The following is a 15796-nucleotide window of genomic DNA, read 5'->3' as shown; positions in this document are numbered from 1 at the left end:
CTGGGGTCACGGCTGCAGGGAGACATCAGACCTGGCAGTGATCTGGCAGGATGCTGGAGCAGAGTCAGGATGCTGTGTTCAGTTTCCCCCGTGATGGAGATGTTGGGGGCACCTGGCACAGCTGTGGCCCCAGCATCCCTCCAGGAATGAGCTGGGATGGTGGGATGGAGGCTCACCCACCACTGCCCCTGCCGTACACTGCAGAGGGTAGGGAAGACCAGGTCCCTTGCCACCTGGGTGTGGATCTTTGCTCCACCATGCCTCAAGTGTCAGCAGAAAATGAAACTCTCCCATGGCTGCAGCCAGGGAGGAGGAATGGGGAGCACTGAGCACATGCCAGGTAAAGCTGCTAAGGCAGGAGGCAGTTTTATCTCTGCCAAGAGGAGGAAAGCACTGGCAAGCTGGAGCCTGGGATATAGGCAGGGCTGTGGCAACAAGGCACAGGGATGGTCTAGGGCAGGAGAATACCCACAACGAGGGACCAAGGGGATGAGCAAGAGGTACCGGGTGGCAGCTCATGGATCTGAGATTCACCAGGCACCCCTTCAGCCAAGACAGCCCTGCACGGCCCAGCTTCCCATCCCGGTGAGGACCAGCCCCAGGACCTGAGGCCTTTTCCATGCCATCACATCCTTGTTTCATCTCCCAGGGGTTTGCACCGGCCAGAACAGGAGAGTGGGTGCAGAAAGTGCGGGCTGACAGTGCACTGGGTGCTGGGGCTGCTGCAAACTGCCCAGTACAGCAAGGACCCACGATGGGCAGAGCAGTTTCTGACCATGCAGCAGGGAAGAAAAGCAAAAAGCACAAAACATATGGGCTGGGGGCCCAAGATGTGGCTGTTCCTGCTGGCATTTGGGATAATTGCTCTGCTGGGAGAGCAGCCCTTCTCTAAGTGGGGTAGCTGGGCACGCAGCCCAGCCTCCAAGGGTGTGAGAAGGGAACAGAGCTGGGCAGGAGAAGGCAGAAACTACAAATAGACCTGTGTGACTGGATCCTTCCCAAGCTGCATGGCTGAGGACACAGAGGATGAGATCTTGCATCCCCTGGGGCAGCTTGGGGGCCAGGCACATCTCCGGGTTGAGCACAGGCAAGGGCCAAGCACACCCCAGTCCCGGTAACAGCCCCCTCATCACCAGGCTGCAGCAGTGGGGATCTCCTGTGTGGTCTCTCCCTGGCACCTGTGATAAATGTCCAGTGATGTGTTGACTATGTGGTGTCACACCTTGGTTTGACAACCTCAAGCATGGAGGGACTGAGGTGAGGTGGGTCAGCAGGAGCTGCCCTGGCTGGAGACAGCAGAGACTGGCTCCAGCTGTTCCCAGCATGGACTGCAGGTTCATGCCACATTTCCATATGTGATCAGAGCCTTGGAGGCATGTTCACAGGTCTGTGCAAACCCAGGAACAGAGCCTGAAGAGAAGGGAAGATGTTCACCCACATCGCCCAGCGCATTGCTTACAGATCTGGCCACAAACCCAGGTCTCGTGGCTCCTGGATTGCCACTGCAGTGGTGCCAGCCCCCATGGTTCAGGGTGCCAAAGTGGACGCAGCCCAGACACACAGGTGAGGGTGAGGCACGGGCCAGACCCATCAGGGACCCAGAAACAGCGTGGCCAGGCCAGGGCCGGCAGCTCAAGGTCAGCCCTGCAGCTCCCAGAGGGACCCCGGTCCCAGCAGGCCCATCGCACTTCCGAAGCTCCCCCACCACCCCGGCAGCAGTTCTGCAGGAAGCTGGCCCGGGGCCAGGGCTGCTGGGCCACGGCCAGGATGTTCCCCTGGGCCGAGGCAGCGGCAGCCACGGGGCAGGGGGAGAGCTGCCCCTGGCTCTGCACAGAGCAGCATTGAGCAGGAACAATGATCCTCTCTTTCCTTTGAGAGCCCTCACGGGCTCTGCATCCAAGCAAAGACATGAAATGGGAACTGAGGGCAATTATCGCCCCCCTCCTTGCCCTCTCCGAGATTCACGCTGCGCTAAGCACCACTTGAAAGAAGCCGCATCAAAGATCCCTCTCCCAGCTGTGGGGGACTTGGCTCACATTCCCCTCCTGGCTCCGCTCCCGGCAGGGGAGGCATGGACAGCTCACCCCCAGAGGGGTCTGTGGGGTGTGGGGGGTACCAGCTCACCCCACAGCACAGTTGTGCGGAGGGGCAAAGGAAGGTGTCCCTGGCCAGTGTAGGGCCCCAGGTTTGCCCCAAGTGGGTGCTGCCACCCTTGGTGCAGGGCAGAGGGACGTGTGCTGCAGCGTGCCATGCCAGCAAGGTCCCCTCCAGCTGCCCCTGCAGGAAGGAGTCACTGCAGACCACCACAGCCACCGCTGCCCACAGTCACAGGGGCCAGCTCCGAGGGGCAGGGCTTAAAAAAGAAATAAGAGGTTGTGAACTACGCCAGGACCACCTGAGGAGTATGAGCCCCCAGCACAGCTTCTGGAGAAGCAGCCAGATGAAGCTACAAGCACTGGAAGGGGTGCAGGTGGCTTCATGACCCCATCCCACAGCAGCGAGGAGAGACTGGGGGCTCCCCAGCCCCAGAGCACAGGGAAGCCCAGAGGGGAGGAGAACATGGCCTGGAGCAGAGACCCCCTAGGCTCCTTGTGCTCAGGCTGTGGTTGTGCAAACTCAGCTCACCCCACATCCCGTGGGACAGGACAGTCAGGAACTTCAAGCCTTGCAGCAGTAGATGGGCTGATTTAGGCAGAAAGACAGAAGGATAAATTAAATAGTTCACCCCACTTTATTATCCCTACAGACAGGTGACCCTCCTCATAAAGAGGGTCACTTTTAATTAAACCTCAGGCAAAACACCTGGCACTGGACACCAGAGGTGGCATCATGAAAGAGGTGGCAGGCACTGATGCCCAGGAAACAACTAAAACCCTACTCCTGCAGATAGGGGACACAACTAGCCATAGCCTTGCTCCTCCTCCTCCCTCTCCCTGGGACTCTGCCAATCCCCACTCCCACACAGGGCAGCAGGCACAAGGGTAGAGCAGGGATTCATGCCTTGCAGTGAGCTTCAGGTGAAGATCAGCCTCAAAGAGAGGAGCTGGATGGGACAGATAGCACTGGACAGATAAAAGCAGGAGTAAGAAGGGAATTGGGCTGTATGGTGCCCAGCCCACGGCAGGGCAGGTCCAGCACCTTCTGCCCAGCACAGTGCATTGTGCCATGGCATCATGCCAGGAAACTCAGAGCATGAAACAACGCTGGAGAGAAAGGTCTTGGTCTTGGAGTTACAGAGGGCCAGGCCTGTGCTACATGGGGGTTCACAATGATCTTCTATGAAAGTACCATAAATACCAAGTACCAAACCACAGTGGAAGACATCATTCAGCTCAAGCACCATCACTGAGCTGGGTGGGAAGGAAGAGGTATTCCGAGATGCACGTGGGTCTAACAGGACCCATGCTTAGACCACCACCGCCACCCCAAGAGACCTGGAGAGGGGTGCAGTTCATACTCAGGATGTCACCCCGGTGAGCCAGCTTCCACCACCAGGACAGGCAAAGCTGCCATTTCTCCCCTTGGAGATGTGCAAAGAAAAGAGCCCATCAGCCTCCACTCCATCATCCACATTCAGTTAAATACAAAACCTTGTCCTAAAGCCCCTCTGTGCAATCAGGCTTGTGTTAGCATCCTCATACTATAAAACATCACATCTCCTTTTGAAGTCATCATGAAAAAAATATAAGCCCGGCAGTCATAAAAAAAACATTTGCCAGGTCAAGCCAAATAAAGGGATGTAGAGGTGTCTGCCTCAATCTGCAAACAGCCTGAAAAAGCAGCTCAAAGGTACAGGCTACCTCGTTTGGGTCTGTGGCTCATTAACTACAGGAGCCTGCAGACATGTAAACAGCAACTATGGCATCACTACCGCAAACTGGAAAGAGGGATTACCCCAGAAGGACCACCAGCTCAGGCACTGCTCTGGCCCAATGTCACTGTCAGGCAGAACTCAGGCAGCAGAGAGGGGCCAGGCATGTCCCATTGGAATTTCAATCTTGTCCTCTGACAGGGGGACAAGCAGGGGACAGGCCATTCTTCAACAGCCAGGCTTGCCTGGAGATGCCAGCTGGAGTGTTGAAGATGGATCATCTTTTTCTGAGAGCACCCAAAATTCAGCTCAAGTCAGGCCAAGGGCACAGCAGCTCCCCCCTGCGCTGGCAGCATGGGCAGCAGCTGTTTCCCCCAGTACGTTGGGGATCACGGGGCTGCGGTACAGTCCCTGCAGTCCGTTTAGAGACAGAAAAGGAGCAGCTTGAGAGCAGCATGGCTGGAAAGCCCAGCAGTAGGAGCAGTGCTCCCCCAGCAGGGTTGGGGAAATACCTTCCTGGCTACCTCCTGCAGAGATGCCACCAGCAGCTCCAGACCTCTAGATATGATACCTGGAGCAACAGGTGCAATGGGTTTTGGGCAAGAATCCCACAAAACCCCCGGGGAAGCTCAAGGATGGGGAGCGGGGAGATGGGCACTAGATGAAGGTGGAGTCCAGCTGGCTCGTTTCATGGTTATTGTGGGCGCGAGCCTCAAAGAGCTGCTTGATCAGGGCAGATTTCTCCTGCTCCAACTGGGTGATGCGTTCACTCTTGTCTGTCACCTCCTGCACAGGACAGAGGAGGAAAATGCTGCTCAGAGGAGGAAAGCACTGGCATTTGCTGCGCTGCGGGTGCTGGGATGCAAACCACAGCAGTGAGCCCGGCCCTGGCAGGGGCATCATCGGTGCCCCTTCCCCAGCAGCCCTGCTCACAGACCCCAGCTGCAGTGTCTGCACCCTCTTGGGACCTGCATTTGTCACAGTCTTTTCTCTCTGGCAGGGATGCCCCATCCCTGCCCACAGACCCTCACCCAGCAAACAGCTGGACACAGCTGTGGGACGGAGGGTCTCCAGGTGCAGCCCACATGCCCTTTTCTGGGATGACCAAGGTTGGCCAAGCTGAAGGAACGCTTTCCACTGTCCCGTATTCGTTCCCCAACTCCAACCCCCCCAGCCCCCCCAGAAGGGGATCTCCTTCCCCTGTATCCTCACTCACCTTGGTGAGAAGCCGGTTTTGCTCCTTCAGCATGATGATGGCTTGCTGGGAACCTGCTGAGGCTGGGGACACCACAGGGCCCAGCCTGCTCAGAGCTGAGGAAGGGTTTGCTGGCTGAAGAGAAGATGAAGGGAAGGGATGAGACATTAAGCCTCCTTCCTGGTGGCCCTCCCCAGCGTTCCTCCAAGGCCAGAAGCTGTTTCAGTGGCACATGGGAAACTGAGAGAAGCCCAGCACAGGATTAAGATCCCAGCACAGGCCATTACAGTGTCTCCAGCAAGGCAAGCAGAGGTGGGGAGCATTCCTGCCAGTGTGCCCAGCTCCTGCCAGGAGCCCGGCAGGACAGCCAGCTCTGAGAGGGCTGACTCAGCACCTCGGCAGGATGGTTTCCTTATTCACTTGACAATGGCTACACCTTTCTGGGGATCTCCTTTAGTCCCCCAGATGCCTTGAGCATTCTCCAGCCCAGCTTGGGACCAGCTGTGCTGTCCTCTTGGCCGCCCCCCACCCCCTATCTTGCCCACAGAGCGAAGTCACCTCCACAGAGCCCAGGGGAACTCTGGCAGCTCCGATCTCAGCCCAGCCACCAGCATGGGGGGGGGCGGACAGGATGGGTCCCAAGCTCATGCAGACAACCACAAGCTGCTAATCTGCAGCTCTCACCTTGCCAGCGGTGGAAAGGAGGTCACCCAGGCAGCGGTTCACCTCCTGCAGCTTGGGGACCAGGCGTCCCAGGCGGCTCTGGCCGCCCTCAGGGAGGAAGTCCTGGGGGACAGGGAGGAAGAAGAGGCTGGGGGTTACCATGGGCTGGTCAGTAGTTACAGCAGGTATGTAGCAAACCAGAACCCCAGAGGCACCTGCTAGACTCTACACAGCTGATACTACTTGAGCAGCATCTGCCCATCCTGGTGTAGGCTAACAAGCCATTGCATTCAAAACACATTAGTCGCTCCCAAACACCCACACTACCATTTCAAATCTTACCAACTACTGAATATGTTGTTTGTGTGACTGGCTGTCTAATCCTACTCCCAGAACCCCATTAAAACAGTTATGGTGCATTTTGTGTCATTTCTGTATAACCACCTGGCTGACCAGGTCCAGCCAAGTCCCAGGCTGGTTCTCCAAACCCACAGAACAACCCCAGACCCTCCCAAGCAGATGGGCACCCCAAGAACAAGCCCCAAACTCACAGCACTGGTTTTGTTCTTCCCCAGGAGCCTCTGGCGTTCCTGCATGAACTGGATGTGCTGGTGGTACCACTCCCGGGTGCGCTCTACCAGCTCTAAACCCTGCAGCAGGAAATCCTTCTCCTGTTCCAGTTCCTTCATGTGCTTCAGCTGCAGGACAGAGCGTGCAGATGTCACCCCCTCCCCACCAAGGCCTTGTCAAGCCCCAGGAGCTGGTTTCTTCACGAGGCGTGGAGGCATATGGATACAGGCAGGGGTCTCAGCCCCTCTCCCCATGAAAAGCCTCAGGAACAGGATGATGGCTGCTGCCTGATGCTGCTTTGGAGGAATAGTTCTACGATTTGGGAGAACAACTGAAGGAGGTGAAGGACAGTCAGGCCACCTCCACCCTCCTGCTCCCCACTGCAGAAGCAGGTTTCTCTGCCTCATATTTCTCCAGGGACACAGCAAGAGCAGGGCCTGCAGCCACTCCCCGAATTCCCCCAAGGCTGCAAGCATCAGCCAACAGCACAAACACACACAGCTTTCGGCTAGCAGCAAGCAGCGGAGCTAAATGTGCAGACTGGAAGCCAGGAGAAAACCTGCAGCCCTGTTTCCCCACTGCTCCACTCCCTGCTCTGCTTTACCCTGAGGCACCTCCGAGCTGAGCAGAGCACAGCATACTTTTCTGCTGAGCATCTCTGCCAGTCTTTCAGGTGCAAGCATCAGCATCACCTGGAGAGGGATGTGGGGACCTTTATGTGCCTGGAGAGCTGCTAGGAGGGTGCCTGGGGCTCCTGCCCCCAGACCAGCCCCCTGGCAAAAGCAGAGGGGACCCTGCGAGTCACAGCACAGCCAAGGCTCCTGCAGGGCAGGTGGCTAAGCCCCTCCATCAACAGCACAGCTGGAGCAGCAGTCTGTGCCCCAGGGGACAGGGGATCCCCTGCTCTGCTGCCACCTTCTTCTGCTGCCCCTCAGCATTTTGCTACCACCAGCAATCAGGTGGCAAGGGAAGAGGGGACATGCCTGGGGAACAGAGCGACCGGTGCAGCGATCCTTTCATCAGCCCTCACCCAGTGAGCCCAGGGCTCCCACTCCCCTTCTCCCGTGCCATGCCGGTCTGGTCCCCCAGCTCCTGCCCCCTGTCCCCATGCCAAGAGCACAGGGAGCTGCCTGCCTTGCTGCCTCTGCCTTCTCTGCCACAACACAGCCTGGCCTCCACTGCCCATGGCACAGACCAGGCTCCAGGAGAGTCTCCTCCCAGCACCAGTGGGACTTCGATCACCCAGAAACTTGCTGGATGCTCAGGAACCTCTCCTGCTGCTTTGGAGAGCATCTGGAGGGGGATGATTCAGCTGTGACCCTGAACAGATCCCCACTCCCATGGACAAGTGAGACCATACAAAGACCTTCTTCAGGCTGCCAGTGCCTCCCCATCCCCACTGCCAGGCCTAAAGCCTCCCAACTGCCCCACGCCAGCCACCCTTTACGCCAGGGCTTCTCTTGCTCCTGCTGCTCCTGGAAATACTGTTTGCAACACGACAACCCCCCCCCCCCCACATGCTTGGATGGACAGACCAAAGTGGACATACCCACAAGAAGAAGCGCAGAGCCTTGGTGCTACACAGGCTGTTGCTGAGGGGCATGAAGAAGGTGCTGTATGTGGCAAGGACTCCCACCCAGCTCGGGCTGCAGCCTGCGACCGCCTGGCCTGCCCTGGTCCCAACAGGCTTGCTGGCCAGCACAGTGACCGGAGGAAGAGGCAGCATCCCACAGAGCGGTGGGACATCACCAGCTCTGCTGGGTGCAGGGACAGATGGCATCTCACTAAGGATGGGATGCTCTGGAGGCAGAGGCAGCTTCTGGGGCAGGAGGATGACAGAGCACTGCTGCTACCTGGGGTAGAAGGGGAGGGGACAGTGCCATACCCTGGTCTGCCCACAAATGAAAGCACTCAGCCTCTCACAGAAGGTCTCGTCCCAGCTAACCCCTGTGGCCATGGGGAAATCAGGCCAATCGATGATGGACTGGCTGAAAAACACCAGCTGAGCAGACACCAGCTGCAGTGCTGCAAAGGGTCCTGGGGCTGCAGCACAACCCCCACACTCCTGCTTTGCTGCTGCTCAGGATAACCAGTCCTGGTGCACCCCGGGGATGCAGGATGGATATCAGTGCTCCCATCCCCCCCTGGGCTTTAGGCAAATTAGCCTAATCACAGCTGAGTGCCTTGTCTGTGCAGGGGAGCGGGGGTGTGTGTGTGTGTGGTGCTACCATCCTCCCAGCATCAGCCAGGAGGTGACAGCACCACCCTGCACAGGGATTCGGTCCTTGCTGGATTCAAACCTGCTCCAACTCTCTCTGTATGCTCAGAAGTGGGATTAGTACCCAAAGGCTCCTGCTGGGGTGCTAGGAAAGGCTTCTCACCTGCAGGACAGGGACAGACATCCCTTCTCCGGGGAGAGGAGCACACTAAAGGCAGTGCAGCACTCAGGTACATGGGGAGGGGGGGGAAAAAAGGCAGAAGACCTCCTTCCCACCACCCCCACAACAACTTGGGGAAACAGAGGCAAGGGCAACACAAGCTCAGAGCCAGAGCACTTATGGCAGAGCTGGAAACAAACCCCAGCTCTCAGCAAGACACGTTGGCCACCAGCCCCTCCTCACCAGTACCAGGCAGGACCTTGAGCCCATGGAGTGATGGGCTCCAGCCTGGAGCTGCACACACAGGGAAGAGCCTTGCCAGGGAACGAGGGACCTTCCCCTCTCTGAAACAGCAACTCTCAACCACCAAAACTCTGAGAATCAGAGACCCCATCCCCAGATGCACACATCTACATTTATTACTCCTTGCCAGCACCTCTCAGCAGAGACCCCCTCAGCCCAAGAGCACCCCAACCCCTTGCATGGCTGCAAGCCCAGCAAACCATGTGTGCACAACTCCCCCCTCCCCAGGCCAGGCACTGGAGAATGTTATGTCACCCAAGGCCAGCATCACGCTGTAATCTCTGCTGCCCGCACCACCAGTCAGCCCAGCTGGGCTCAGGGAGCCAGGTGACATCAGGGTATGAGGAGTGGAAGTGCAGAGGTGACAGTCACAGCCTCAGCAGCAGCATCAACACTGGCCAGAGCTTGTCCTGCCAATCACGCATCCTACAGGCTGGGTCCTGGCTCTCTTCCCAGGAAAATTTAGTTTGAGCTTGTGGGCAACATGCCCAGGCAGCTCCTCCATCCCACTTGGGAGCAGCGCAGATCCCTTCATCCAGGCAATCTGTTCCAAGCCTCTCCACTCAGGGATAGAGCAAGGGGAGCAGATCCCTCCATCCCAGGCTACCCAGCTAAATTCCGTGCTGATTTCTCTGAATTACTGGCAAAAAGTCTCTCAGCAGCCAGGAAGATCAGCATGTTGAGCCCTGACCTACAGAGAACATCTGGCAAGAGACACAGCCTGGCACCAGCGCAGAGGGTACCTGACCTTCACTGGAGTGCTTGAAAGGCCCAGATACCCACCTGCTCCTACACCTACATGTTTGCCTTTCCCTGCCCAAGTTTTTGCCCACGGGGAAGGCACCCATGCAGTCAAATGCTGGCTCTGTGGGCTGACCCCACCCCAGGGGAAGGCAGGGGAACACATACCTCCTCCCTATCCAGCACGATTTGGGACAGAAAGCACCTTGTAAGTAACAGCAAGACCTCCATGTACATCAACAGAGCTTTATATCCAAAATACCAGGATCTGCCCAACACCCTACAGGTGGGACCCACCACACGCAGGGTGGGCAGGGGGAAGCCACAGCCCAAACAGAGCTGATGTCAGTGGTAAGGGACCCCTGCAATCCACTTTTCCCTAGGGACCGCAGGCCCATTCACTGGAGCCCATGGCTGGGCTGTTCCCTTACCATGCTGAAGTCCACACCGTTGGTGATGGTGTGTCTCCGGTGTTCTGCACGTCCTCTCTGATGCCTCCGAGCGTCCCCAGCCCCTGGATGGCTGCCATCTCCCTGGGACTGCCCAGCAGCCTTAGCCTCACCACCTGCAACAGAGGAAAGCATGAGGCCACCAGCCACTTGCAACAAAAATCTCCCCATAGCTACTTCTATGGGACTATCTGCCAGGTGGTCTTGCAAACAGATGTTGCAGGGAGCAGCTGAGCAAAGCACCAGCCTGAGCACCTGCTCACATCTTTGTATGGGCAGGGCAGGCTTCAGCAATGATTTATCTGGCTGTGCCAGGCTGGCAACAGTCCTTCATGGTCACCTGCAAAAAGCAGGCAGCTTCCAGGGAATGCTGTTTCAGTCCTGGCACAGGCAATTAAACCATTAGTGATATTGCCTACCCTTGTCCCGCCTCATGGGACCCCTGGCTTCCGCTCAGGTGGCACAAGCTCTGCCAGGAACCCAACCCCTCCTGAAGGCAGCTCCTGCTTGGTCATGCAGATGTGCTCCCCAAAACCCCGTGCCTGTGGTCTAAGCATAGAGTAAATCAGGCTGTACGTTTTCCAAAATTTTATTAAAATCCCAACATCCTATCTTACAAAAGACTGATCTGCTACAAACACATGATGCTGGTGCAAATCCATGCATAACCTATTTTTGCAGATTAAGTTCATACTGGCAGGTTTTAGGTGCATCAGACACCTCCTGCCTGTACGCCAAAGCAGGTATTGGCTGGGCACCTGCAGTAAAGTCAGTACAAGCCCCGCACCGCCTGCCCTGGCAAACTCACCAGAAACACAGCCCTGCAGCCATGGCCAAGCCAGCTCACGTCTCTGCTTCTGGCCAAGCTGGCAGAGCACCGCCCTGCCACCCCAAACCGCGGCGCCAGGACAGCCAAGGGTGCAGCCAGCACCCTCCCCAGACGTGCCCGGGCAGCAAACCTGCTGTACCTCCCTTCTTGCCCTGTGTTCTTGCAGCTCACCCCGCTCCCTGCACACAGATTTCCTTGAGAGTTTCTTTCCCAACCCAGCTTTCAAACAAGAGCAGCATGGAGGTAAGCAAGCAAAGGCAGGCAGTGAGGCAATGGGGGAAAACATCTCCTCCTTGGGATCGCTCATCACGTACCTGCCAGGCACCCCCACCCACTGCCACATCCTTCTCTCACGGGCTGGGCACATGCCAGCTCCCAGACGCCAGAGCTGCCTGGCACAGGTCTAGCATGTTCCCTGCTGTGTAGGCATGAAGGGCTGTGAGTGCCAGGACAGGGTCCATAGCATTGCCTGGGCTGGCACATTGCTGCCCACTGCTCCACATGTCTCCTCGGCTAAGCACATGGACATGATGGAAGAGGGATATGGGGCAAGAGAAGGCAGCCATGGCTGCAGGAGCCACCCTTCACCTTGAGGACAATGAGGTCTGGGAGAGCTGCACCATACCGGGGCTGCCTGCGCTGCCACATTTCCACCTGTTCAGCAACAGGAGCTGGACTCAGGCTCAGGGGGCAGCAGGCAATGCTACACAAGCACCTCGCTCAGCCTGTCACTTTGTGTCACTGGGGAAAGAAGGCACCATGGCATGGGAAAAATCCTCCTTCTGGTCCATCATGGCATCCCGCTTCTCCTACCAGGAAGTGCTCTGGTGTAGACAGGTCTCCAGCATGTCAATAAACACAAAGTCTTTGATATCACCCATTCATCTGTTTTGCTAACTGTCTTTGGTTTCATACACCCATATCTACCTGGGAGGAACCCAGCAAGACTGGTGCAACCATGCATATGTTCTCCTAGCAGACCTGCAGCACATCCTGCCTGGGAAGCTGAGGAACAGCCCCAAAACCAAGGGCAGCTTCAATAGGCAGAATCCCAAAGCAAAGCCAGAAGCACCTCTGGGAAGAGCTGCAGGGTAGAAACAAGATGTTAAAAAGGCTTTCACTGCTGTTACTTGGAAGTGCCAGGCTGAGCTGAGCTGAACCGAACCTGTGGTAAGAAGGTGCTCCCTGGTCAAACAACTGAGCTCTGTGCACCTGAGCTGGCAATGTAGTGGCTAAAACAGGACCCCTGCTAATAGCTGGGAGCAGTTTTTAGGCAAAGAGCAGGCCCAGCTCACCAGAGGTGGAAGAGGTCTTGCCATAGATATGGGATGGCCTCCTCCCTCCCAGAGCCCCTCCAGCCAGAGCAAGTGCCCAGGATGGAGCAGACACCTCATGGTTGTTTTACACATTTACATACCTGTCCTTAGCAATGGCCCAGACAATAACAGGTACCTACGAACCATCCCCTCCTTCCTGCTGGGGCCACCAGCTCTCCAGGCAGCTGCTAGAGCCAGGCCACCTGAGCAGCAAAGGCAAGCACTGTGCTGGGGAGGAGGCAGTGACCAGGGCCACCACAGACCTCCTGGGCAAGGCACTTTCTGCTCTGTGTCTTAACTTCCCCAGACCTCAGCTCTCAGGGAAACCACAAGGGTAAAACCCTCAACACCAAGATGGTCAGACGCTGCTGTGACAGGCCACCTAGGCACCAGTGGTAGGGAAGCCATCACGGTGACTTCCCTGCCCAGTGACTTCTCCAATATCAGCCTCACCATCCTTGTGCCCAGCAGATGCTGTTGGCTCCCCAGAGACTGCAGCTGGTACCCAGCAGCGGCTCATGGGCTGCCCCAGCACCGCTGGGCTGCTTAGAGCTTCTGAGAAGCTGGAAGGTGACTCTTGAGCAGGGACTTCTTCAGAAGCACTTCTGCCCATATGCTAATGGAGGTTAGCAGGGAAGAGGGGACAGAAGCACTGTCCCACTGGCTCACTGCACTCCTGGATGCACCAGGAGGATCACCTGGCCACAACCTCTGCCATCTTGCCATGTTTTGCATCAAAATCACCTCTAACACACGCGGATGCCCCCTGGACCAGAAAGTAGAGCTAGGGTGGCATCCTGTGAGCACCTCCTTCCCCCAAAACACAGACAGGGGCAGTTTCCTCAGACTCTTTACTGGTACACCATCTTGCTGCACTTGGTTGGGTTCTTACAGAAGCTACCTCATGCAGCTGGAGGCTCAGAGCAGCCTTGAGCCCAAATGACATAATCTTCATGGAGACAGGGCTTCCTGGACCCACAGGCAGCTCTCAGCACCTAGGACATTTCTCCACAGCGAGAAACAGCAGTGTCCTGCCACGGCAGTGCCCAACTCCCTAGCAGCCACTTGATGAGAATATCTACCCATTCAACCACAGCCTGGGAAACCCTCCACAGTAGAAGGGAGCACTGGGCAGCTGTGCAGGATCTGGAGCTAAAAGAGATAGAATAACTCTGAGTTACAACATTTGCTAAGCTGCAGAATCAACCCAAAATTCAGGCTTGTTGCCAGAACACAGCCCTGCACTGTGGGAAGCTGGCAGCAAGGGCTGAAGCACTAACCCTGCCCGCAGGCTCCAGACATCAGTGTAACATCAGCCTATAATGGAAAGATCTTCAGCAACCAGAAAGTTGCTGTAGCCATCTGCTCGCTCCTTTCCAGGGCAGAGCTTTCAATTTGCTCTTTATTTACCAAGCAGGATTTTTTTTCAGGTTTTTCCAGATTTACACCCTTGACGATAGCAGAGCTAGCCTGCTTAATAATGTTCCCCTAGATGAAGCTCCAGTGATTAGTCTGGAGGCAAAATGGAAAGCAGAGAACCTCAGCCATGGTTAAAGTTTCTTCTCCACCCAGCAGAAGAAGGGACTGGGAAGGAACGGGTGGGAAGGGAAAGGCAAGCCAGCCCAACTTTCCCAAGATAGAGGAAGTCATCATGCTCAAGTGTTGCAATAACAAACACCAGCTCCTCACACAGACCTTTGTGTCCATAGATCTCAAAGCACTTCACAAATCTAGATAAAGATTACCTACACCAGGTAAGCCCAGAAGCCTGGTTTCCTTATAACATCTACTGACTAGCAACAGATGAGATGCCAGTGAAATAGTCTCCCCCTTGCCGAGGTCAGCGTGCCACCCAGGTATGGGGACCCTGGCAGACCCAGCATGGGGACCCCTGCTCCCAAGGAAGGGGCAGAGTCCACAGGGACCTGCTGGTGAGCTCTGCAGACAGAGCCTGGCCACCCAGGCAGCGCTTGGGGACAGCAAAGCACATCTCCCTGATCCCACTTTCCCACTTAATTATTTATTATTGTAAATAATGCTGCCGAATTATCCAAATGAAAAAGTTGGATTAGGTTTTGCTATTTTTTTTGTCCAGAATGTGGATGAAATCATGAACCAAGCCTTTCTGAGAGGGCACACCAACAGCATGGAGCCCACCCCAGCACACAGCGGCTCCGTGGCCACAGCTCTCGCTCCGGCGAAGCTGCTCGTTTCTTGGAGACCCCAGGGCCCAGTGACTCACCAAGATGACCAGCTGCATCACCCACCCCCGGAGGAACGCCACCGACAAGCTTCGCACCAGGGGACAACCACGGCCACATTATGGCAAAGTCCTTAATTCTCCCTGTCACGGCTATAAACAACCAAGCACCCACGCCAGGAGAGGTGTGAAGGGACGCACAAACCTGGGACGGCACACGGAGCTGCTTTACCCGCAGCTTGGATCACGGCCCACCCAAGCCAAAATTACCACCGGCAGTCACTTTTCCGGGGTTTTACCTCAGGCCTGCGGGAAGAGCTTGCTGCTTGTTTAAGGCCGGCGGAGGAAACGGCTCTGCACTGCCCGAGCACCGGAGCAAGCCGCAGGGTCCCAGCCCGCCCTACCTCGCTCGAGTCTCTGACCCGCACCGAGCCGGGCACGTTCCGACCCCCCCAGCCCGGCCCCGCTGGCTCACCGCGGCCGCGGGTCTGGCTGGGCCCCGGTTCCCGCTGCCCGCTGCTCTTCCCGCGCCGCTCCTCGGCACAGCGCGGGCTCGCCGGCTTCTCCACGCTCCGCCGCCCGCCGCCGCCGCTCTCCACCGCGGGCTCAGCACCGGGCAGGGCAGCACGCAGCCCCAGGACGAAGCGTTCGAAGGTGAGGTACCCGCTGGCCGGTGCCGCGCGCCTCAACCCCTCCATCACCCCGGCGGGCAGCTCCCGGGCTTCCGCTCCCCGCCAGCGGGACTCGATCTCCCGTAGGTGCACGTAACCCCGCCGCCGGTCATCCAGGATATCGAAAAGAGTCCGCAGGCTCTGCAGGAAAACCCGGGGAAGACCCTCGGTACCGGCGGGGAGCGACCGGTCGCCGCGCTCCGGGGCCATCACCACCACCGCCGCCGCCGCTCCCGAGCGTTACTCGCTGCTCCGGCCCCCGCGCTCCTATTGGGTGGTGGTGGGAAGCCCCGCGCTCTCATTGGTTGGTGGCGGTCGGTCGCTCTGGCTACTGGCTGAGGGGGAGGACGGCGGTTTGAGTTCCACGCGGCGCCCGCCCCGCTTTCGGCCGGGGCGGGGGGTGGGAGCGGTGGATCCCGGTCCCTCCGGAGGAGGAGGGACCGGGACCCGCCGCTTCCCCCCCTCCTCCCCACCGCCCCGGCCGAGTGCGAGGCAGGGTCAGGCAGGTGTCTCCTCCATCCCACCGCCATCCGAGACCCTCCAGCCTCGGTAACGGCTCCGTGACCCCCGCCCGCGAAGAGCCGCGCTGGCTGGTGTCCATTCACCAGGCACAAATCCTCCTTTCCCGCAGCGCAGACATGTACCCGCTGCTCCCGCAGCTGCAAATCTT

The 15796-nt window shown here is 57.6% G+C and overlaps 1 protein-coding gene across 1 annotated transcript; it reads right to left on the bottom strand.

Moving 5' to 3' along the window:
- Window positions 1-4468: 4468 nt before the first annotated feature.
- SAPCD2 (suppressor APC domain containing 2) lies at window positions 4469-15336 on the bottom strand. Its single transcript, XM_010564637.1, has 6 exons — window positions 14931-15336; window positions 10093-10226; window positions 6221-6367; window positions 5691-5792; window positions 5028-5141; window positions 4469-4597 (listed from the first exon to the last, which is right to left on the bottom strand). The coding sequence occupies exons 1-6, from the start codon at window positions 15334-15336 to the stop codon at window positions 4469-4471; spliced, it is 1032 nt and encodes a 343-aa protein (XP_010562939.1).
- Between the last annotated feature and the right edge of the window lie 460 nt (window positions 15337-15796).

Source organism: Haliaeetus leucocephalus, unplaced genomic scaffold, assembly GCF_000737465.1.
Source record: "Haliaeetus leucocephalus isolate CR32 unplaced genomic scaffold, Haliaeetus_leucocephalus-4.0 Scaffold183, whole genome shotgun sequence".
NCBI lineage: Eukaryota > Metazoa > Chordata > Aves > Accipitriformes > Accipitridae > Haliaeetus > Haliaeetus leucocephalus.
The sequence above is the reverse complement of the archived record's forward strand: the minus strand, read 5'-3'. Positions and strand labels throughout refer to the sequence as shown.